We start from the raw sequence: 25,809 nt of genomic DNA on the forward strand, positions 1-25,809 counted from the left end.
CCAATGATGTTCCTATAAGAGCATACTTGAATGATAAAGATGTTATAATTTGAGGAATCAAGAAGCATGTGGAATATTGGAGATCTCATCTTGGTAACAACATAGGCGAGGGATTCGTACTCAAAGTGGATAGCACCTGTCATTCATTATTGGGAGACATTGATTTCTTGCATGGAGAAGCCCACTGTACAGCATGAGAAACTTAGTCATGACTTTTGGCCAAAGAGCCAATGGAAAGATAGCTTGGTTAATGATGGAGTGGACATAGAATATGCTGAGACTATGGGCTTGGAAGACCTGGAGAACCATTACTATGGCCCTGCATGTAATAAGCCAAGAGAAGAATTCAAACCAGAGGTGGATGTGAAACAAAATGATTTCATTTTGGTCAAGGCGAGTGACGATATATACCCCATTTGGCTAGGTGTTGCATTGTCAGATGTGGACATAGAAAAGGCATCCACTAATTATATGAAGGCATTTGTGCAATATTGGAGTCATATCCATAGAGGAAGATGCAGTGATGCAGTACAATATGCTAATTGCTAGAACAAAGAGTGGCAATATATAAGGGATGAGGACCGTTGGGAGCATGTGGATTCGATAGTATGGAGTTGGAGCACAACAAAAGTTCCAAATAAAAGAAGTAAGGTCAAAATACCACAGAATGCAATCTTGAAAACACAAGAAAATCTTCAAATGCCTGTGAACAATAGTGGGAAGGACGTTTTGTCTGTTGATGATTTCTTGGATGATTTAATTTAGTGAAAGATCAAGTCAATTTGAGCAAAGACTAATGAATGCACAGACTAATTATAAAGATTGGATGATTTTCTTTCATGAATGTTAATTATACTCAGCCTTTGCAATCTACTTTTTTCTAACTGGTCTTATTTTATGAAGCAATTTTTAAGTTTACCCTCACTTTTGTACTAGAATGTTCAAACTCAATCTTGTTTTACGAACTTTAACTAGAATCAATAGTTATATTCCAATTTTCTATATTCATTCATTCAAACTTAGTCTTGTTTTATATTAAGGAAATTTTTTAGTAAAAATTATATTTAATTTTAAATTATTATTATGTTAATTAATAATAATTAACTTAATTAATAGTAATTATTATTAATTATCTTGATTAGCAAAATCAAAATAAAGCAACTTTGTATTGAACTACGTTAACAAAGTTCCTTAGAGCTTTAAAAGCTAGGACTCATTGTAATTATCACATGGCAATAATTACATGCATGTGCAATGTTTTGTAATGGAAGTACCTATCATATATACATTGAACATACATCACATCATAAACATGAAAACAAATCACAAAAGGATATACAACGAGTAGCATACAAACCAAATCGACCTTAGTTCATGTGTTGGACACAAAAGCCTTTAGTCCAATTCAATTATAAATATTCCACAATATCATGCCATTAACATAAAAGAAACAAAACTTAAAGTTTTAAGCAAGCTCCATTAAACAAAAAAGAGCTCATTTTCTTCCTACAAAACCAATTTGGAGAGTTCCAATTTCATTGGATTTTCCCACTTTTCCTAATACGGTCTTAATGGAGGATCCTCATGAACCAAGGGAAGATACATTGCCGAGATTCCTGATGTCCCAGCCTCCACCATGCCCAACTTGGGAAGGAGACCTAGAAGGTAACCCATAACCGTCATTGGCTCCTTATGGACCTATACCCAATGTACATATATGCCCATTCCTAGGGTTGGCCCAATCTCGATGCCTAGTGTGTCAGACTCCCCCAATCCTACATTTGCCAACCCATGTATGGGGCAGGGTCAGACCATACCTTTTAATGAGGCTATGAAAATCCTAGTGCAAGCACTAGGAAGGGGAGCCGAGTTCTCTATGATGAGGGTGGAGGAAAGGGACTATGACCACGTCATGGGGAAAGGGATTCTTGGGGTCACCTCACCATCTGTGAGACCCAAAGGAGGAGGATATGAGGTAGCTGTGTCCAAGTTCTATGTGATCATGCCTTAAGTGATTTATGGAGGTTTATACATAGTGGTTTGAAGGTTGACCGTTCTATGCAAAATCTTTGCAAACTCTTCAAATTTCTGCCTAATTCTATGGTATTTTTAGTCTTAGTGTTCAGAAGCGATGTGAAATTTACGAGAAGCCATAGTACCATGCTTTGTGTTTTGATTCGAGTGTGCATCTCTCCTCTTTTATCACCTGTTCTTCTGTTTGAATGGATGCTAACATTTTTCCTTAAGAGTCTGCACATTGAAGTGGACAAACCATTATATCCAACCTTGCAGTAGCATAGTCTCAAGTCAATTGAGTGACTGTACAAGATTGACTTCACCCTCATTAACAACAGCACAGCCAGGAGTTCATGCTCACGTATCACCACTGGTGAGCACATATAGCCATGCACAGCTGTCCATCTGATAGGAGGCTCCACATTTCAGCAGGGCGTAATGGGATATAATGACAACGATATATAAGATCCCTATCTTTCAATATTCCAGCGGAATAGGTGTTTCGCCATCTCTCCCTGAACTTCGGACAAGGATGTAAAACATGATGTTCTACAACATCACTTCTTTGTGTTTAAACAAGTATGCCAAAAATCTCTGTGAAAAGAGTTCCCTTGGACTCGTCACACTCTCAAAACGTATATCATCATTAGAAATTTGAGAGCCAACTAACTACTCTCAAACAGTCAAGAAACATATTTTGTACTGGGGGGAAAATAGAGAGAGATCATAATCACTTGTTCGGTTATGGCATCCAATTTGAATAACAATATTTCTTTTTCCTTCGAAGTGCCTTAAATTTGTGTGAGTGCATGAGCAAGCATCGATGTGCATAAGCCGTGTGTGCCTGTGCATGTGGAATTTGAAATAAAGACAACCCACATGTAACTTCTGCAGATCTTCATGGCAGTTGCATAACATCTATCAACACACTAAAAAAGAACATCCAGTTTGACGCTGCAGTATTTGCGCAAACATACAAGGTCGAGCCCCTTGCCTATCCATGCAACCTACATACATACATACAACATATCCATACCCCAGTACCACCGATTCATACAAATGCCTTTTTACTTAGTTCCTGTAATCATTCTGAAGGTGAAATGTTCTTGAATCAGCCTTTGTACTTAGTTCCTGTTATCATTCTGAAGGTGAAAGGCAAGAACATTTCGCTAAAATCTATCGACTCCCAAATATACTGCAATCCATCTACTGTTTACTCAAAAGTGTAAAATCTTGAACCCTCCTTTTGCTTGCCTTGTCACCAAATTGCTTTTCCAATAGAGTTTCCAATGGCGAGCAAACATCCTATCCGGCTTAAATCACGTGAAGGATGAAAATTGTGAAGGACTATCTCTTTGATATCAAAATATTCTGCAGTCTCATCTGAAGCACCCTCATGAAGCTGAGGGCTAATTGGAGCCAGCCGCAAATTATGAACAATAAGGTGCTCAAAGTTGGCTTGCCTAGTCACTAGACCGCTTGTAGGTGACTTCATGGAAGCAACCTGCTGTTCCATTACAACTAGCAAAAACCTCAAAGAACAAAATTTATGCTGCAACTGCTCCATTACCCTTTTCTTGGAGCTCTAGATCAAAATGGAAAACCCCTGTTAAAAGTCAATAACATCAAATGAGTATCTCTGGATAGACAGAGCAGAGCACATTTAGATCTCCAACAAAAACCTTTTCTTATCACAATGAGTTTTTCTAGACAGAAACTTACCATGACCCTTTCCAACTCGTCGTAACTGTGCCACATACTCGGCGCATTTTTTAATTGCTTCAACCTGTAAGGCAAGAAAAACATAATAGACATTCAGAAGCTCAATCACCAAAGCAATTTTTCCTACATAATGATCGAGAACGAAGCCCCACCAGCAAGCTTCATACAGAAAGGGCTGTTACTGACAATATTGGGTGCAAGACACGATTTATACTTCGTGCTGCAGCAAGTCTGAAACTTTTGAAATCTGCTACTATTGCAGGATGGCAGTAAGCAGATTAAAGACCAGAGGAACCAAAGCCAGATCCGAATGGTAACCAGGACCCTTATTTGCAAAGAGAAGTTTAGCCTATCAAGCTGTGTTTCCAAAATAGAATCCCTTGGAGCCAATGCAGTAAGCTACTTCAAAGTGTCTATAGTATGCCTCTTTACTGTAGCTATCTAACAATGCATTTGGCTTAGCATGGATGGTTGCCTCTGTTAAGCAACTAGCAATCCCCAATTTCTGGGGCAAACATACCAGTTTGCAGGCCAGCCAAAAGGTCAGCCAGCAGGGGTCTGGCCGACCAGAACTGGCCGACCAGCTGGCAGGCCCACCGACCAGCTGGCCAGCCCACCGACCAGCTGGCTGACCAGCTAGGTCAGGCCTATAAAGGCACTAGCCCCCCACACTCTCACTGACAGGACAGGACAGGAACTGCAGCTGCTCCTCATCTCCTCCATCCTTTACTGCAGCCCCGCCGGCTCCAGTTCTGCTTTCTGCCCCCTCCTGCTCCAGATCTGCCCCTTCTGCTCTCCTGCTCCAGATCTGCCCCTTCTGCTCCTCTGCTCCAGATCTGCCCCTTTTCTTCATCATGTTGCTATTCCAGATAGCCTGAAGGTTCCTTCCTCAGAGCATGCTGGTTTTCAGCCATTTCCTATGGCAGCTCCAGCCCTTCTTCATCTTCGTCATCATCGAGCTACATGGAGGACTGCGTTTCGCTCCCTCTGCTGCTATCTTTTCTATTGTTTCTCTACATGGAATCATCTTTCTGATTCACCTCAGCCACGGTCCTTGAGACACGACGGCTTGAGGTTCTTGTATTCAGTTTTTCATATTACCAACAGGCACTATGTTTTCTGAGTTCCGTTCTTCAGTTGTGTCCGAGTGATCGCTCCACTGCAAACCCTATCATTTCTCTATATGGTATCACAGCCATGGTGATCTAAAGACCCCAGATCTCCGGTGATCTAAAGATCCTGCTTCTTCAAGGAGGCCATAGGTACGAGGAGCATCACTCCTATGAACATATCAGTTTCCTCTTCATTCCGCTGCGTACTAAGGGAGAGAACTCCATCCCTCCCTCCCTTTCAGAATTCCATCTTCTACTCCCATCCCTCCCTCCCTTTCTTACCTCCATCTTCTACACCCATCCCTCCCTCCCTTTTCGGTTTCAGGCTTGACACTCCCCATTCCTTCGCACAAGGAGGTCATGATCCTTCACCTCTACCAGATCTCCATCGGCATCGACTTCCAGGATCTACAAGTTCTCCCTAGGCGGGACCCTTTCTGTTCAGATGTGTCTTGATGACTGTTGTTTCCAATTCTTCTACATTCATGGAGGTGGGGATAGACTCCTCTCTCCCGAGGTTCAAGATCGGGCACACACTGGATCACTGTTCAGCTCCGACCTCTTCCTTTGGTGAAATCCTACCATCTCTGGATTATCAGTGCTGCTACGACATATTTGTTCTGTTCTTTACCTTTGCTTTTCCCTCCAGCTTTCGGCGGTGAGAGGGGGTGGCTTATTCTCTCGAGCTTCACAGTGTTCTATTTCTGCTGATCATACGTGTAACTCAGGCACTTGAGGAAGTGAACAATTCCCTTGCAAGGGCACTCCACTTGTGATCATCTCTTGGGCATTTCACAGAGATAGCCACCACCACCGTCGACATCCCTACATGAAGCTCCAAGCACACAATGTATGCCCCTCCAAATTGGCAATTGAGAGGGGGTGTTAAGCAACTAGCAATCCCCAATTTCTGGGGCAAACATACCAGTTTGCAGGCCAGCCAAAAGGTCAGCCAGCAGGGGTCTGGCCGACCAGCTGGCAGGCCCACCGACAAGCTGGCCGACCAGCTAGGTCAGGCCTATAAAGGCACTAGCCCCCCACACTCTCACTAACAGGACAGGACAGGACTTGCAGCTGCTCCTCATCTCCTCCATCCTTTACTGCAGCCCCGCCTGCTCCAGTTCTGCTTTCTGCCCTCTCCTGCTCTAGATCTGCTCCTCTCCTCTCCTGCTCCAGATCTGCCCCTTCTGCTCTCCTGCTCCAGATCTCCTCTCCTACTCTAGATCTGCCCCTTCTGCTCCTCTGCTCCAGATCTTCCCCTTTTCTTCATCATGTTGCTATTCCAGATAGCCTGAAGGTTCCTTACTCAGAGCATGCTGGTTTTCAGCCATTTCCCCAGGCAGCTCCAGCCCCTCTTCATCTTCGTCATCATCGAGCTACATGGAGGACTGCGTTTCGCTCCCTCTGCTGCTATCTTTTCTATTGTTTCTCTACATGGAATCATCTTTCTGATTCACCTCAGCCACGGTCCTTGAGACACGACGGCTTGAGGTTCTTGTATTCAGTTTTTCATATTACCGACAGGCACTATGTTTTCTGAGTTCCGTTCTTCGGTTGTGTCTGAGTATTGTCTATTTTTTGATCGCTCCACTGCAAACCCTATCGTTTCTCTATAGCCTCTTGCTGCTGCGAAACATCCTGGCACCTCACGGGACTGCCCTACCAACCTGTCCTTGGAGGAGTGAAGGCATGGATTCCATCACGACTAACCCACTCCCACAAATGAGGTGAAAGATTGGGTAGCAATTTGGCCACCAGATTGAGCAGTGAATGTGCCTAGAGGGTGGCAAAGAGAGAGATGGGTAAGAATTTACGTGAGACTTGAGAGAAGCTCATAATCCTGCAAGATAAAAGCAAACAGTCCATGACCTGCTAAGGGTATCACTAAAAGCACGATAACGCCACCTCTGTGCCAGCATGTCACCATGATACCCTGAAAAATAAGGTTTTCCAAGAAAATGGCGAAATGGCAAATTGTGGGTTGGAGCCAACCCATTTTCCAACCTTTCATACACAATCATCCAAACCTATTGCAGAGTGGTTCGTCATGAGCCTCCCACCCATGAGTATCTATGGCCAAATACCACCATAAGGTCAACTCCAGTAGGTGACATTTCTTGGGTCATGCTGCACACAGGCTTGCAATAAACCAATTCTCTAATAAGAAGGCTTCCCAATGTTAGGAGACTGCCAACCCCTACTTGAAAGACGACATCGGTAAAAGTAACTACGCAGGCATGCATTTGCAGGAGTGTGCCCACACAAAAACCATGCAAACCCTACACTCGGGCTGATTTTAGAAATCTCATATTGTCTACTTTGGTATTCTTGCTAATCCTCAAATCAATATTTGCAGAAGTTTTACACCGTCACTCAAACACGTTTTCTTGCAAAGGTTACCGAAAGGGGAAACTTACAAGAGTACATCTGGGAATTGCATCCGCTTTGAAGTGTGAACCTAAAAACCTCTGACCAATACGGAGCCTAAGTTCATAGAGCCCCAAACCAAACATTTCATCCAACAAAGACACGAATTGCATAGTAAACTAGAACAGGCAAGCTCACCACTATACTGCAATTGAGAAAGTTATGAGCAGAACGATGCATCAAAATCATTATGTGCCTCAACAAAAAAAAGAGAGACTTAAGAGGAAGGATATCATTTTGAATCTAGAGCTAAGGACATATATCGTTAACCTTAAAGGCAATCACTAGTTCATGAAAGAAGACGAGCGAGGTGAGTCTCACACAATGGAAGAGCTTGACGATGAAGAATGAAGACCGTGTTGAATGTGGTATTTCGTGTGGAGATTGAAGGCTATGTGGGTGTAGAAAGGCTCGTGAGCTCTAGTAGGAATCGCATGTAGGACTTGCATATAGGAATCGCAACAAGTAGAACTTGCATGTTAAGGATTCCTAAGAGAGATTATTCCTAGCCTTGTTCAAGTACAAGCAGAGCTTTGCCGCTACTCTACACACACATTCTGTACTACCTAAGTCCATGTTGGCACAGAGACAACATACTCCCGGATCTATTTTATTACCCATCCTCGGGTTATGGCTTTGCGAGCACGTAGCTGGGTTGCCATGGCTTTAGTCCAGTGGTTGTGGAACTTGTGTCGTGCCAGTTGATCCTGCTGTAAAGCCTTGGCACCATACAATTTTTGCTCAGTTTCCCGGTAGCCTATATCCACCATTTGTTCGAACAGAGATATGTGATGTGCTTCTAAGAAGATCACTCTTTGATAGAGTTGGCTTGTAATCTGAGCATCGACCCGTTCATTGGGATTGAAACTGAGTGGAGGCAAATGGCCATTGAGGTAACATGGGACCTCCAGAATGTATTCCAATGTTTTGCAGAAGATAGCACTTAGGCGAAGGAAGAGATTAATGTTGCTGCGCATTATTTGCTCATGCTACTGAAGTGCTCGGATCATTGTGCCTTGGATATTCCATTCTACATCAGAGTATGGTTTAATCATTGACAATTAATGGTGCGACCTTCATCCAAAGTGTGTATGTTGGCTTCCCATTTTTTACGTCGTGGAATTGCATAAAACTTGGGATGGGTTCTGAGACATGGAGGTGCACATAGGTACTCTTTCAAGAAGATTACATCAAAGAGCTTGGGACGGCAGCACCAATCAGGTTGTGGATCCAACTTGCTTATTCAATCTTCACTAATTTGATGCTAACGAAGGTTGGTAAGGAAAATTGTCCAGGGTCCATCCACCTCGAGTTTTCATATCAGGATATTTGCTCCAAAATTCCTTGATGGGGTTACTGGGAAGTAGTATCTCATCAAAATCATACCCATCATTGGAACTTGGCATGGGAGTACGAATTGGATTATCCGGATCCTGATATTCAAAATCAAATACTGTGTCATTTTCTGCTGATGAAATCACTAGTAGTGTCGAAGGTGATGACAGGGCAAGGAGAGAATCTGGGGCCATGGGGAAGAAATATGGAAGAGTATTAGTTGTGGAAGGGGGAGCAGAGGAGAGGGGGGGAATAACTGGGCAAATGGTTTGAGCAGCTTGGTAATCCTCAAGGGTAGGATTAGCAAGGGAAGGGAAGAAGCTAGGTGTGAGGGGTTCGTAAGTTTGTGACTATTGGGTTAGTTGAAAATGGTGAGAGGCATGAGCAAAGAGACGATGGAGGGAATAGATGTTAGGATGGAGCTTCGGGAAGGTTAAGAGGGTGGTAACAGAGGGTAAGTGAGGTTATGAGGATATTTGCTTCAAAATTCCTTGAGTTTTCATATCAGGATATTTGCTCCAAAATTCCTTGATGGGATTACTGGGAAGTGGTATCTCATCAAAATCATACCCATCATTGGAACTTGACATGGGAGTACCTCTTCAACCAATCAGATTCTTTCTTTGACATGGCGGTAGCTGCAAGTATTATCAAGGCATCATGACTCTTTTAGCATTCTCTTGAAGCTCTCCTCGATGAGAGTTGTCTGTGATATAGAGATGATATTCGTTGTTGTCACCAGGCCTCCACAGACGGCCAGAGTCTTGTTCTAAGTCCATGTTGTCCTCTTAGCTGGGTAGACGGGTTGTTTATTAAGTCATATGTCTCATTTAAATGGAAAAATATCTATAGTAGTAGTGAGCCGTGGTTGTCAGAGGAAGTTGTCCCTTTTTTTTCAATATAAGTCGTTAGGGTTTCCATATCAGTTTTTTTTCATCTTCTATGTGCATATAACATCTTGGGTACAAGCTTTGCATTGCATGTTATAATCAAAGAGAGGAATGAAGAGTTATTGAGTTCCAACTTCTAACCATTGGTATCAGAGCATCATCATTTGAAGACCTGTGGGAGTTCATTGAGAAGCTGTGTCGTGATCTTTGTGAAAGAGTTTGAAGAGCCTGTTTTTAAATCAGAAGTGCTGAAAAGATTATCAACTGGGAAGAACAAAGAATTTACATCGACAGAACTTGTTGTAGCTGGCGAATCAAAAGCGGCAGATTTTTGAAGATGAAGAGTTTCTGAAGACTTTAACACTTGGTCCTACCCTATGTGGGTGACCAAATTTTCCTGGCCATGCCCTATGTGGGTGGCCATTCTCTGTTGAAGTTTCTTTGGTCACTATGTTCTGTCCTGTGTGGGCAGAAGTCTTCAACATTTTGTTCGAGAATCTTCTATGACAATTGCAAGTTTCTCTATAGTCTTTGTTTAGATCTGCACCCCTCCTCAGATTAAGGGAGGTTTGCATTGGCTGAAGGAGAACAAGTGTGGAAGACAACTGGGGTTTTGAGCACTTAGTGATCGGACATATTTTTTAATTTTGCCAAGTGTGGGTTATCTTTCTTGATGCCTTGCCCTGTGTGGGTAGTACCTATGTTTGGTCTTTTTTATGATGTGTTCTTTTGGCTTGCATAATAGCTTTGTGTGGACAAGTCTTTTTTTTGCTTGAATGCTGTACTTGTTCCCTACTCAAATGAAGAGGGGGAATTTTGGAATATGCTCTTCATAGGTGTCATTTTATGTGGAATTTCGTGTGGAGATTGAAGGCTATGTGGGTGTAGAAAGCCTCATGAGCTTTTGGAGCCCTAAAGAGAATATGCAATGTGGCAAGGCTTCTTGTTGGATCTTCTAACGTGTACATGGCAGCAGACCTCTTCAACAAATCAGGTTCTTTCTTTGACGTCAGTCAAGGCAATGGCTGCTTCAAGTGTTATCAAGGCATCATGAATCTTTGCAGAACTCTCCTGAAGCTCTCCTCGATGAGAGTCATCCCTGGTATGGAGCTGTTATTCGTTGTTGTTGCCAGGCCTCCACTACTGGCCAGAGTCTTGTTCTAAATCCGTGTTGTCCTCTCAGTTGGGAAAGGCAGGTTGTCTATTGAGCCATCTGTCTCTAGAGTGTAAACGGAAAAAATCTACAGTAGTAGTGAGCTGTGGTCGTCAGAGGAAGTTGTCCCTTCTTTTTCAACACATGTCGTTTGGGTTTCCATATCAGTTTGCTTTCATATTCCATGAGCATACATCATCTTGGGTACAAGCTCTGAATTGCATGTTATCATCAAAGAGAGGAAGGAAGAGTTCTGGAGTTCTATTTTCCAAAAGACCTCAGCTTCACAAAGTACATATGAAAGCTTTGGAGAGCAACAACAACTAGTGGATGCTGGAGGGATTCCCATAAGAATGCCCAGCACATGCCTCAAGTCTCAATTTATAAAAACAATGAGCTTCTACAGCTTTCATCTCAAGAGACTTACATGCTTACAAATGAGAACTACGATGAACTGCACGCGTAAAATGTTTCATTTTAGTCTCTCCTCATGCATGCATATATTTAATGGTTACTATGTAAAAATGTTTACATGATTACTATGGTCTCTTGTCATAAGCATTCTTACATGTTTCATTTGAGTCTCTCCTCATGCGTGCATATGTTTATACTATGGTCTAGACCCACCGTTGGGTGTTGATGACGTCAATGGGATGACATAGTAACTAGTCCCTACTATGCGTGATGGAGTTTATGGTTTTCAATATTGTGACTGTCATGAAATTGCAACTGCAATACATGTGTTTTTAGAGGATGTGAAACCAGCCTCAAGGCTAACGAGAGGGTGGTAAAACACTAACCAAACAAAAACCTTCACAAAAGAATACTCAGCAAACACTCCGCAGACAGATAGGGGGAGCTAGAGCCCTCCTGCTCAAATACAAAGACACAGACTGGCCCCAAAGCCTTTGGCACCCCTTTTCGGTATTTTTTTAGTAATTGAAGAGTGCCACAAAGAGATTACACAGTGAGTACCAACTCACACGCATTCAATGCTCTTCCCTCACTCAGAGCCATCAGTATCACAACACATTAGCCCTACGGGGCTCTGCTATCACACCCATGTGACCAGTGCAAACACCTGCATTTTAACATGGGAGCCATTATTTACAGCCCAAGCAAGGCCACACGCTCCCCAATCAATCACAAGTGTTCACTGATCCACTGGGATACCCAAACAATGGGTGAAAGCATAACTGAGCTGCCCCTGGCTCTCAGAAGCACAAACAATATCTGGAAGCATACATTGTGTTCACCCTGCCAAGCAAGTCTCTTAAAAAACACAGCCTACTGCTCATTGGCCAGCATGACCCCCAAGCATAACCTCTTGTGTGCATTCTTCTTACCCAGCATATGCTATGCTGATATTGCTTTGCTCACTCCTGGGTAGTCGGCATTTAATACTGTCCAACCATGAGTACACAACCTGAGGCAACAGCCAGCCTATCAACCTCGTACCCGCAAGCTGCCCAAAAGAACAACCAGCGGTACAGTTATGCGTACACAGCAGGTACGTTCACCATACAACCAGCCGTACAATCACGTAGACTCAGCGTACAACCGTGTACGGTAGTCCGTAGAGCCATTAATGTGAGCAGCCAATTATCCGTACTGCTTATCCGCTCCGTACAGCCACCTTCAATGATCCTATACGGACTGTCCATACAGTCCGCAGCAGCTACCATTATTGCTCCGTACGGAACTGCCAGTCCCCTTCAAGGCTTTCGTGTGCTCACGGCCGTACCCGGCTCCCTGCAAGCTCCTATACCTTCTCCGGACTCCAGCCCATGTTCATTTTCGGCCGCAACCCCTTCCGTGAAGTTCCCCATCGCCCCTTTCTTGCTCCAAGGCTTCCCAAGCCTTCGTTACCAAAATGGGGCTGCATGGGCTTGCCACGTGGCAGCTCATGCCTCCAAGGGCCTCATTTGCCCCTAGGCCCCCCTCTAGTGGGGCCTTTTTAAAAGCACACCAATGACCAACCTTAATTCTAAGGTTCTTTGAGCCCCTCTTGGCCCTAGAACTTGCATTTGCCCCCATGGCACAATTTCCTAGGGGGAACTTGCACTCCCACATCCTGTGACCTCGCCACTTGATTCCCGGGGTCGAGGCCACATGCGAGCATTAAAACTCACACCCTCACGACATACTAAAGAAACCTGAGGCTTCCTTGACAATGCATCGGCCACTACATTCTTTTTACCTTCCACATGCACTCTTCCACATGCACTATCTAGAAGTGAAATATGGATAAGAAATTGGCCCATCACATATGCTACTCAGATACCTTTGTCTGAGTGAGAAAAAATCTCAAAGATTGATGATTTGTCTACACTGTGAAATCAGCCCTAAGCAAATAGTGCTTCCATGTAGCAAGGGCATGAATTACAGCCAGCAATTCCTTCTCATAAATGCCCAGATGTCTCTCATCATCCTACAAAAACTACTCTCATAGGCCACTACCCGTCCTTCCTGCATAATGACCGCTCCAAGGCCATTCTTTCCACATGCATCAGCTTGGACGTGAAAAGCTTTCCGAAGATCTGGTAAGATCAATACTGGGTCTGTGGTAAGCTCTTCTTTTAGCATCTCAAATGCTGCAATTTGTTTTTCAGCCCACACGAAGGATGCTCCCTTCTTTTGCATAGCATAGAGTGGTGAAGCAATTTCAGCAAAATGGCGTATAAATTGAGCATAAGCCCAAAAAGCTTTGTACTTCATGCAAATTCTTAAGCTGTGGCCAGCTGCGAATTGCTTCAGTCTTCGTGGGATCCATGCGCACTCCATGCTTTGAGATAATGTGCCCTAGAAAGTGAATCTCAGGCATTAAGAATTCACTTTTCTTAGCATTTACAATCAGCCTATGCTTGCTAAGTTTTGCAAACACAATTGCTAGATGCTTCATGTGCTCTGCCTCATCTTTTGAGTACACAATCATGTCATCAAAGAAAGTGCCCATAAAATCCCTATGCTCACGGAAGATCCTATCCATCATCCAATTAAAAGTGGCAGGAACATTCGTAAGCCCAAATGGCATAACTAAGGACTCATACAACCCAAAGCTGGTCCTAAAAGCTGTCTTGGACACATCCTCTGGACAAATGTGTATCTGACGATACCCACTCTTAAGATCTATGCGACTGAAAATGGCTGACCCTCCCAATCTATCCAGGTTATCATCAATCCTTGGAATTAGAAATCTGTTTTTTATTGTTATTTTGTTGAGTGCACGATAATCAATGCACATTCTCCAAGAACCATCACTCTTTTGCACTAACAAAACCAGTGAATAATAAGGGGAAGAACTGGACTGAATCAGCCCCTTATCCAAAAGGTCCTTCACCTAGCTCATGATTTCTTCTTGCTGAGCTGCACTCACCCTATAAGGTGCCCTGTTTGGTGGACTACTGCATGGCACTATATCAATTGCATGATCCTCGGGCCTCTCAGGTGGAAAGTTCACCCGGCAACGAGTCAGAAAAACACTCTCTAAACTGATTTAGAAAACCTGTCCACTCTTTATCAATCTTAGATATTACAAATTGTGGATCATCAGACCTAGTATCCTTTGCAAAAACTAAGTACGTAGAAATATGATGTTTCATTATTACTAAGCATGTAGCTGAAGCAGATACACTCTCCCTTTAGTTTGACATCCAAAACATGCTTCTTCCCTCTATGTTCCAGGGAGATCTTCCGATTATATGTGTCCACCAAAGCATGTACCCTGTGACACCAAGGCATTTACAACCGAAACTGAATTAAAAACTGTCCACAGCTCTCCCTTCTCCAAAGCTCTCTCTCTCTCTGGACAAACACTAGGGCCCAGGACAAATTGTCGGGCTGGACCCCCCCGAAGGTCTTTATTACTTTCAGAAAAACTGTTACAAAAGTTCAGCAGGAAGCTGTCTCGTAAGTCTCTCCTTCTCATACGTGAAAAGAAATCCTTCTTTACAAGGGCTTCAAACCCCATTCAAATTGGCAACATGCCACTTGTCTACAATCTAGACTAACTCTTATTACAAGCCACTTAGGGCCATTCTGGAGTCTTCCAGGCTCTCGGTCACACGAACCGCTTCCTAGGTGCTTGTCAGGCTCCCATCTCGCTTAGGAAAAATAATCCTTCCTAGTACCTGCAACAATTAATTAAAGCGCACCACCATGGTACCCATTAATTGTTAGCGCTTTGCATGCAAATAACACACTGTGGACTAATCCTAGTCACGGTGGGCGTCCCCACTGAACACATGTGCACATCTAAACAAATATATATATAAATAAATATATATATATATTTTCTCTGGTTGACCGAGGTCAACACTCTTGGTTATAATTAAAGAGCTTCGACCAAAGGTCAAGGCGCTTTAATTATAGCCAAGTCTCTCCAACCGGAGTTGGCACATCTTGGTTAACCGGGGTTAACCCTCTTGGCGCATGCCAAGTCTTGTTGACCAAAGTCAACATTCTCTGACCGTAGTCAAGTTTACTTGACTGGAGTCAAGTATCTTTGACCGTAGTCAATCCTTTGACCATTAAAATGACTCTTTGACCGTAATTAACACATATAACATTCTTTAATTAAGATCAAATAAATGGTCAACTGTACTTTGACTTAGGATATTTACATTGTGGTGACATCCCCTCGGCTTCTATTCAGTTGACCTCAACTGAAAAGCTTCCTTGTAAACATCCAAAAGCTGTGGATGATCGGATAACATGTCTTCGTCCATCCACTTGGCATCTAATGCCGTATAATTCTTGAATTTTACAAGATACCTGTAAAATTCCTTACCCTGAGGGCCTTTACGTACAGTATGGTACACAATTTGCTCTGGCTGAAGGACTTCCTCCAGCTCATCCACTTCTGGTGGATCTTCTGATACTGGTTCTATAGGCTCTGGTCCCTGAAATTTCTTGAGAAGACTCACATGAAATGCATTGTGAATCCTCCAATGCTCTGGCAATGTTAATCTGTATGCAACCTCATTTATTCTTTCTGTAACCCTGAAAGGGCCATAGTATCTGGGAGATAACTTTGCATACACTTTCTGTTTGCCTTTAAACTTGCGGAGCCTAGCTTTTTCAAACTTTAAAAGTACCCAGTCCCCTTCCTTGAGATCTAGCTGTCTCCTATGTTTATCTGCAGCCCTTTTATGTTTCTCTTGAGACCTTTCAATTGCTGTCCGGACTTGGCTGTAAGCTGTCTGGAGGTCTCTTACAAACTGATCAGCTGCAAATATTTCATCTTTAGTCCTTAATATAGGTGGCAAAATCACCTTCCCATATATGACTTCAAAAGGGGCTTTCCCTGTAGAGCTATGTACTGTATTATTGTAAGCAAACTCTACTAAGGGTAGGTACTTTTCCCAGTCTGAACTTTGGTCACCCACGTAGCATTTCAGCATATCCAAAATGGTAGAATTTGCTACTTCACTTTGACCATCTGTCTGGGGATGGAAAGAAGAAGAAAAATTCAGATTCGTCCCCATGTTATCAAATAAAGCTCTCCAGAATAGACTGGTCATTCTGGGATCTCGATCACTAACAATGGACTTAGGCATACCATGATGTTTAAAGATCTGTGCCATAAACAACTTAGCCATATGATCTGCCTTTATGGTTTTGCGAACCGGAAGGAAATGAGCTTGCTTGCTGAATCTGTCTATGATAGTCCAAATCCCGTCATTCCCTGACTTTGATCTTGGCAAATCAAAAATAAAGTCCATTGTAATATTTTCCCATGGTGCCTGAGGCACGGGAAGAGGCATAAGTAGGCCAGGTGCCTTCTGTCTATCATACTTCATTTTCTGACACGTAAGGCATTCAGTAACAAACTGATGTATATCTTTCCGCATTCCTGGCCAAAAGAAATACCTCTCTAGAGCTAGAGTTGTTGCTGTAATTCCTCTATGTCCAGCATAGGGAGGTGCATGGCATTCCCCCAAAATCTTTTTCCTCATCTCCTGGGTGATGCATAGGCAATCATCTTTCATTAAATACCCATCTTTCAGGAAATAGTGACTGGTGGATTGCCCTTCTTGCATCTGCTGTAAAATTTCACCAAAATCAGAATCATGAGCATATTGTTCTCTCATGCCTTCCAGGTCCTGATGGTAAGCAATAGTTACATTATTGACCTGGGGTCTTCGGGACAAGGCATCTGCCACTCTGTTCCGAATTCCTGGAGTATGGACAATCTGAAAATGATACATTGACAGCATGTTTGCCCATTTCATATGCTTCTCTGAAAGCTTGGTCTGAGTCAAAAAGTATTTCAGACTTTGGTGATCTGTTTTGACAGTAAAATCTGCACCCAAAAGATAGTGTTTCCATGTATGGATGGCATGAATTACAGCCAATAACTCTTTCTCATAGATTCCTAAATATCTTTCCGCATCCCGAAGTTGTCTGCTTTCATAGGCTACTACATGACCATTCTGATGCAATGCAGCCCCAACACATTCTCCACAAGCATCACAATCCACATCAAAAGACTGATACAGATCCGGAACTACCAGAATAGGCTCTGTAGTCAACTTTTCCTTGAGTGTATTGAATGCTTTCTTCTGTGATAATCCCCATGTGAAAGCTGCATTTTTCTTAGTGAGGTCATGTAATGGAGCTGCGATATCAGCAAAATGTCTGATAAATCTTCTGTAGTAAGAACACAAGCCTAAAAAGCTTCGAACTTCATGCACAGTTTTCAGCTCTGGCCATTCTTGAATGGCACGGATCTTCGCTGGATCCATTTGTATCCCATTCTTGGATATTATATGCCCCAGATAATGGATTTCTTCCAAGAAGAACTCACTTTTCTTGCTGTTTGCATAGAGCTGATGATTTCTCAGCTCTTGAAACACTATAGCAAGATGTTCTCTGTGGTCTTCATCTGTCTTAGAAAAAACTAAGATATCATCAAAGAAGGTACCGGTAAAATGCCTGTACTTCCGGAAGATGCGATCCATCATTCTGTTAAATGTGGCTGGAGCATTTGTCAATCCAAAAGGCATCACTAAGTATTCATACAACCCGAATGTTGTGCGGAATGCTGTCTTATGCACATCCTGAGGCTGTATCCTCACTTGGTGGTAGCCACTCTTCAAGTCTATCCTGCTGAAAACTGAAGCTCCATTTAACTGATCCAAGACATCATCAATACGCGGAATAGGGAATCTATTCTTGATGGTCATTTTGTTCAGTGCGCGATAATCAACACACATACGGAATGAACCATCTTTCTTCTGTACTAACAGTACAGGGGAACAAAAAGGAGACGAGCTGGGCTGAATCAAGCCTTTGGACAGCAAGTCCTGTACTTGAGCCATAATCTCCTCTCTCTGAGTCGCACTGACTCTATAAGGGGGTCTGTTTGGTGGCTCACTACCAGGCATTAACTCTATCTGATGATCTTCTGGTCTCTCTGGGGGTAACTCCCCTGGCAAAACATCAGAAAAGCAATCTTTAAAGTTTACCAAAAACTGAAACTTATCTTTGTCTGCATCATTCATTTCAGCATGCATATCAGTCTCTTTTTCTTTTACAAAAACCATGTACGCAGAAATTGCAGACTTTATTGCTTTACCGCATGAAACATCAGATACAATGGGGATAGTATCCCCTTTATTCCTGGCAATTACACACTGATTTTTCCCCCTATGTACAAATTCCAGCACTCTTTCAGGAAGAGTCAACTTCACTGCCTTGCGGTGAAACCAAGGCATCCCCAAAACTACATCATAATGTTTCAGTGGAGAAATGAAGAAGTCTTCCTGATCCACATAACTCTGAATATGAAGACGGAGCTTCCCTATCAAGGGAGTAACTGGCACAGGATTCCCACAAAACATTTGATCGGCATCCAAAGCCCTGCCTAGCTCTTCCGTCTTTATTCCCAGCCTCAGGGCTAGATCCTCTGATATGAAATTATCAGTAGCCCCTGGATCAAATAAAATCAGCGCTTGCTGGTCTCTAACTTTGCCCCATGATAGCAGCAATTCTCGTTCTTCTGGGTTCAAAGCATGACCCAGTATATCAGGAATACCCCCCGCCATTGGCTTTTGCGGTTCTCGTGGCTTCTCTGCCTCTTTTCCCTTCGATGATGAAGGCTTTTCTGGGTACTGGGCAGCCACATGCCCCTCTTTACCGCACCTGAAGCATTTCCCATCTCTACGGAATTCCGCTATCTGTTCAGGGGTAAATAGAGATTTGCCCTTATAGGTCTTCGAGAACTGAGTACCCCTCGGCTTCTGAGGCTGAAACCCTTTCTTTTCAGCCTTAGGGGACTCTTTCTTTTCTGATTTTTGAAAATCAGATTTCTTTTTATCAGCACGTCCTGCATGCAAGGATGGCACTGTAGATGGATCTTGTAGCGGTACAAGACTCGCTACTGAGGCTGAATGCATAAGATCTTGAATATTCTTTGCCCCCAAAGCATTCACTACTGCCTGAATTCTTGGAGTGAGACCTGCTCTGTACTTCCTCATCTGGGTACCTTTGGAGATCTTTTTGAACGGTGCAACCTGCAAATAAGCATCCCAGAACTTTTGGTTGTACCCATCCACTGTATCTCCTGCATCCATGTGCAAGCTGTCCCAGTCTTGAAGAACATGGTCTCTGAACTGTTTAGGCATGAACTGCTGGTAGAAGGCTTTCTTGAAGCCCTTCCACTTTCTTGGGGCTGACCCATCTGTAGTCAGTGCACTCCACCATGCACTAGCCGTTGCTGTTAAGTGTAAGCTGACCATTCTTAATTTGGAGGATTCTGAAAATTTCTCTGTACCAAATGCAGCATCAAACTGTCTGATAAACTGCAATGCTTTGTCTGTATGACCATACTGTCCATTGTAGGTCATAAACTTGACAGATTTTCCTCCCTCTTTAAATTCCCTGGTCGCTTTGGAAGACTTTCTCTTCCCAGACTTCTCGTGTTTCCTTCTTTTCCTGGATGGTTTATCTGATAAGGAAGAAGAAGACACAGAAGTCGAACTCGAGGTAGACGGTGATGGACTAGGAGATCGGTGACGATGCCTCGATCTCTTTTTACTATGGGACCGTCTCCTATGAGATCTATGAGATCTCTCTCTCTCAGATTGTACACGGGAGTGTGCCTCTGGCATTGGCACGTCATATACTGGATTAGGCATAGCCTCTGCTGGAAACAAATGCTGAGCCCTGGGATCCCTTTTAAGATTTTCCAGCTCTTGTATACGAGTGCGTACCATTTGTTCAAATTCTTGTTGAGTTTGCAGCACATTCCTCTGTCTTGGATGCACATCCCTATCTTGAGAATCCCACTAGATAGGTGATTGATCCATATTCTGAGATCTGCAGATTTTCTCACACAGTGCAAGTAACTGATGCACACTACCTTTGCGTTTCCAACAGAAAAAGTACCTCAACAAGAGGTGTTTTGCATTCACAATCTATGCCAGTACTGGCTGTCAGTTCAAGGCATGTACCCACACAGTTGCCAAAGCATCATCAACTATGTTGCCCTGTTCTGGCTGCTGCAGATGGCTTCAAAAGGCATCTGTTTTTTCCCTCTTTTTACTGCTCAAAGGCATGCATTCTCCTTTTTCTGCAAATCTCTGTTTTCTCTGCTTTTCTCTGGTTTTCTGCTACTTTTCTGACAGTAAAAGCCTGACAGGCAGGAGAAAATTGATAGCCAAAACTGTCTCTGCAACTGTCTCTTTTTTTTTTTTTTTTTTTTTTGTGAAAACAGTAACCAGATGGAGTGACTGCTAGTTAGTCTAACCAGACTAACTGGTTCTGGTTACACCAACCAAACTGATCTGGTTAGGCCAGATTAACTGGACCAGAGTTGAACTAGCTAGATACTGGTTCAGCTAACCAGAGTTAACTGACTGCGATTAACTTAACCAGCGTTTAACTGTACCCGGGTTAACTTAACCACGGGTCTGCCAGGCTGGCTGCCACGTCAGCATCTTGCAAGACCTCTGCCACGTGTCCTGCACCACATGTCCTGCGCCACGTCAGCGCCACGTCAGCTCTGAGCTGGAGGCCACGTGTACTGCCACGTCATCTGGTGCACTGTGTACCTGCTGGCTGCCACGTCAGCATCGCGTCAGCGCCACATGTCAGATCTGCCACGTCAGCAGAGATGACATCAGCGCTCCACGTCAGCATCAGCGCAGCACCCCTGCAGGCACCATGATGCCGCGCGTGAAGAACAGGAGTCACCGTGACACCCGTCGACAAAAATTCCAGCGGGAAGTGTTCCGTCAACGTACACCTGCGTGGAGGTGTGTTAGCGCTGTTCTCTGGTGAAGGCGCGTCAGGTCCCGTCTCAAGGAACAAAGCCTCTGTCGACCAGCGTAGCTCTTCGTCATCATTCACCAGCTGACACCCCCGCGCTTGCCTTTGGGATCATCAGCAGAAGATTGCCTTCCCGATTTCCATTGTTCGTCTTTTTGCATTCACAGGAGCCCTTCCTTTGCCGTTCACGATGGCTCATGGAATCTCTCCTTAGCTTCCTTTGGGAATTCCATCACATAATTACCCAGCAAGACACGACGCTGCTTGGGCTCTTGCCTAAAAAAGGAGTTGCACTTGCGGTAGGGCAATATGTTTAGCCAGACTTGCCGCCGTATGCATAAACACTCGCTTGCTCCTCTTTATTCCAACACTTTGAATCGTCAAAAACTTCAGTAAGTTTTTGAGCCTCGGCTCTGATACCAATACAACCGAAACTGAATTAAAAACTGTCCACAGCTCTCCCTTCTCCAAAGCTCTCTCTCTCTCTGGACAAACACTAGGGCCCAGGACAAATTGTCGGGCTGGACCCCCCCGAAGGTCTTTATTACTTTCAGAAAAACTGTTACAAAAGTTCAGCAGGAAGCTGTCTCGTAAGTCTCTCCTTCTCATACGTGAAAAGAAATCCTTCTTTACAAGGGCTTCAAACCCCATTCAAATTGGCAACATGCCACTTGTCTACAATCTAGACTAACTCTTATTACAAGCCACTTAGGGCCATTCTGGAGTCTTCCAGGCTCTCGGTCACACGAACCGCTTCCTAGGTGCTTGTCAGGCTCCCATCTCGCTTAGGAAAAATAATCCTTCCTAGTACCTGCAACAATTAATTAAAGCGCACCACCATGGTACCCATTAATTGTTAGCGCTTTGCATGCAAATAACACACTGTGGACTAATCCTAGTCACGGTGGGCGTCCCCACTGAACACATGTGCACATCTAAACAAATATATATATAAATAAATATATATATATATTTTCTCTGGTTGACCGAGGTCAACACTCTTGGTTATAATTAAAGAGCTTCGACCAAAGGTCAAGGCGCTTTAATTATAGCCAAGTCTCTCCAACCGGAGTTGGCACATCTTGGTTAACCGGGGTTAACCCTCTTGGCGCATGCCAAGTCTTGTTGACCAAAGTCAACATTCTCTGACCGTAGTCAGGTTTACTTGACTGGAGTCAAGTATCTTTGACCGTAGTCAATCCTTTGACCATTAAAATGACTCTTTGACCGTAATTAACACATATAACATTCTTTAATTAAGATCAAATAAATGGTCAACTGTACTTTGACTTAGGATATTTACATTGTGGTGACAGCATTTCCAGCAAAACATCACAGCCCTCAAGAGGCATTACACAAAATTCCTCGCTGTCCACAAAGCTCTGTATATGCAATCGGAGCTTCCCAATGATAGGGGTAGCCAAAGTGCTAAAGCCAGGACAAGCCAATCCTACTTCACTCATAGGCCCCATCTCTGCACAGATTCCAAGTTTGCTTGCCAATTCAGGAGAGAAAATTTGAACGAGCACCTGGGTCAAAGAAAATCAATGTCATCTAATCCCTGACTTTGCCCCATGCCTTGCAAAGCTCTGTAGCATCATCATTAGCCTGCTCACTAATAACATCAGGCGTTAACCCTGCAGATGGTTTACGCTTCTTGCCTTTTTGCTCTTCCCTTATCATCCACTTTTACGTTTTGGGCAATCCTGTGCCATATGGCCCTCTTCTTTACAGTGAAAGCACTTGTTAGCCTCCATCAAGGCTTTCCTTTCCTCACGTGAACAACGAATTAGAATCTAGCCTATCACACTTCTTCCCTTTGTTGAAAGGAGGCTTGGAAGATAACAAAGGGAAGAAGCATGGCTTCCTTGTGGGAAGAACCTGGCTTCCCTGCTTTCTTGAAACTCTCACTTATTGTTTTTATACCCGCTGGTTTTTCCCAATATGCATCAGCTGTGGTAGCATTCTCAATGAGTTGAGACATGTTGGTAACCCTTGTTTTAGTACAGTAGTCCCTGATTTCCTTTGGCAGACCACAACAGTTTTTTTCAATCTGTTCTAACAAGGGCACATGCCTATAAGAGCTGACCGACAAGAGAGCTTCCCAAAACTTTTTGTTGTATTCTACCAAGTTATGACAGTGAGCTGCATCCAACTTGTGCCATGTTGTCATAACATCTACCTCAAAGGTAGCGGTCAACAAGTAGCTGAAAACACTTGCTTAAACTGAACCCAACTCGTGGGTGCTCTATTTTGGAGCAGCAAATTCCCCTTTAAGAAGGTGGCTGCCTTTCGCATTTTAGATGACTCAGTGAAGTTCCCTCTTGAGAAGGCTACATCAAACTGCTGCACAAAAGTTAAAGCCTTCAGCCTGTCTTGAGCCCCATTAAAGGTCTCAAACTTCATTGCTGTACCACCCTCTTTGTAATCTTTTACCTTCCCTTTGGGTGTCAGATTATCATACACAGGTGGCTCCAAAAATGGAGGTTGAATTACGTTCCCTCCAGCCTATCCTATGCTACCACTACCCATTAGAGGGTTTGTCAAACCAGCCCCAGGCATACCAAACATACCTATAGGAGCTCCAAAGGTTCCTCACCTTCCATTTTGCATTCCTGGCTGCATGCCAATATTGCCATACATCATGTTAGGTATTGCGGGCTGCATTTCCCCAAATACATTGCCTTGCATCCCAAGCTGTATAGTAATTCCAAGCATTCCTTGACCATCATTAACTTGACCATCCATTGCTTGAAATATTGAACCCCCACCAAAATACCCTAGATGCATAAAGGGTTGGGGAAGAGCTTGCTGCCCTTGATTTAAATTCTGAAAATCGGCCCTTTGGCCATGCATAACCATACTAGGACCTTGAAAGGGCTGCTGCCCTGAAACTCCCCATACATTTGGCATTACACATTGTGGCGGAGGACGTGGTCTCCTCGAGCTCCATATCAATAGGCTATGTCAAGGGTGACACCTCTCTCTAGCGGTACTGAGGAGAGCTGAGATAGGCCGGACCTCGATCGTATGTGCTCTGGTCACTCCCCATGTCGTGCGTGGTCTCTACGTCCCTCGCACAGTAGTGTCTCGTCATCTCAACTTGCTGATCCACAATGCCCTAATGTCAACTAGCTCCTCCTCCACCCCACCACGTCCAAGAGCTTACTCAAATGCATATAAGTCCATGACATGTCGCTGTGCTCGGTCTACAACAGCATCCTGTGACTCAATCATCTCCTACTACTCTATGATCCGTTGCAATAATGTCTTTGTGTTGTCGCATCTCAATCAGATAGAGCCCAATGCAAACCTGGTCATGGAAGTGGATAAACTGTGAGAGTGGTCCAAAGCCATGCGCTGCCATGCCCCTCTTGAAAGAGATAGTGGTATCCTCCCCGGATCTTATACTAGGCTAGGCAGGCGCACACTATCTCGATCTCCCCTAGCATGCATAACCTACATTCTCTTGGTGTGCTTCCTGCCTCAATCCTCAGCTAATGGAACGAGACCAGCATCTATCCCATGGCAATGCTGCATATAGCTTTTTGTCGGCAAGAACGAGATGAGCTCCTGCGAGCTTCCCCTCCCCCCTCGCCGTTAGCCCCTACCTCCCCTTCACTCCCCCCCCCCCCCCTCGCCGCGTCCACCTCCACCCCTCCCGTCCGCCCTCGACCCCCGTCCCCTCTCCTCCCCCCCCGCCGGCACCCCGCTACCCCTCGCCTCACCTCCGCCCCTCGCTCCATCCCGCCCCTCGCCTCACCTCCGCCCCTCGCTCCAGCCGCCCCTCGCTCCATCCCGCCCCCTCGCTCCATCCCCGCCCCTTACCTCCGCTCCATCCCGCCCCCTCGCTCCAACCCGCCCCTCGCCCCCGCTCCAACCCCCCCCCCCTCGCCGCCGCTCCAGCCCCCCCCTCCGCTCCATCCCGCCTCGCCTCGCCCGCCTCCGCTCCAGCCCGCCTCGCCTCGCCTCGCCCGCCTCCGCTCCATCCCGCCTCACCTCGCCCGCCTCCGCTCCATCCTCGCCCGCCTCCGATCCATCCCGCCTCGCCTCGCCCCCTCCGCTCCATCCCGCCTCGCCTCGCCTCGCCCGCCTCCGCTCCATCCCGCCTCGCCTCGCCCGCCTCCGCTCCATCCTCGCCTCGCCGCCGCTCCAGCCGCCCCCTCCGCTCCAGCCACCCCCTCCGCTCCATCCCGCCTCGCCGCCTCACCCCCAGGCTCCACCGCCGCTTCATCTCTTCTTGGGTGGCAGCCTGTTTTTCTTCATCGGAAGCTTGCAGTTAGTCTTGGCGGCATGGCGGCCCCCAGCCCGGATCCGGAGGCCCAGTCGGACCCTCCCTCTCCAGATGCCTACCGCGTTATCCTGACAGAGCAACAATCATCTCGTGTTCAGGAGGTAGCCAGTGACTTTGCTCGTACCTCTGTTTACGGTAGAGTCATTGGACACTCCCCCTCCAGGTCTACCATCAGGGACTGGCTCCAGTCCACTCTCTTGCTAGAGGATGGCCATATCGAGGAGGTGGCCCTTATGGGAAGGGGCATCTTCTGGCTCAAACTCTCCAGTGAGAAAGCTGCGAGCAATCTGATTGCCGGTTCCCCCACATCGGTGGATGGGAAGATCATCATGATAGTCCCGTGGTACCGTGGTTTCAGCGCAGCGGATTTCGACACTCGGTTCCGTATACCTCGCCACCCAGTGACACTCGTTTTTCCAGGGCTTGCTACTGAGCTGCGGCCGATTGTCAGGGACTTGGGCTCCCATTTTGGCTGGGTTATGCACGACACCTTTGCCGACGCGGTGACCACGGCAGGAGCTCCCCGAGTCCGTGTGGCTGTGGCGGATCCTGCGACTCTCCCTGCAGTGATCGAGATCGTTACAGGTG

General features: G+C 45.0%; 1 protein-coding gene and 1 pseudogene across 1 annotated transcript in view; both read right to left on the minus strand.

Moving 5' to 3' along the window:
• Positions 1 to 3,353: 3,353 nt before the first annotated feature.
• LOC147885361 (ferritin-4, chloroplastic-like) overlaps positions 3,354 to 25,809 on the minus strand; it is a 34,694-nt gene continuing 12,238 nt past the window's right edge. The window contains exons 7-8 of the mRNA XM_087396073.1: positions 3,739 to 3,802; positions 3,354 to 3,622 (exon numbers count right to left, since the gene is read on the minus strand). Of these exons, the coding sequence (XP_087252199.1) occupies positions 3,564 to 3,622; positions 3,739 to 3,802 (123 nt within the window). The 3' untranslated portion in view covers positions 3,354 to 3,563. The remainder of the gene's footprint in view (positions 3,623 to 3,738; positions 3,803 to 25,809) is intronic.
• LOC147885362 (uncharacterized) lies at positions 13,321 to 23,789 on the minus strand (annotated as a pseudogene).

This window comes from Dipteris shenzhenensis, chromosome 25, assembly GCF_047967505.1.
Source record: "Dipteris shenzhenensis isolate YYH24624 ecotype China chromosome 25, Dip_SZ_1.0, whole genome shotgun sequence".
NCBI classification, from domain to species: Eukaryota; Viridiplantae; Streptophyta; class Polypodiopsida; order Gleicheniales; family Dipteridaceae; genus Dipteris; species Dipteris shenzhenensis.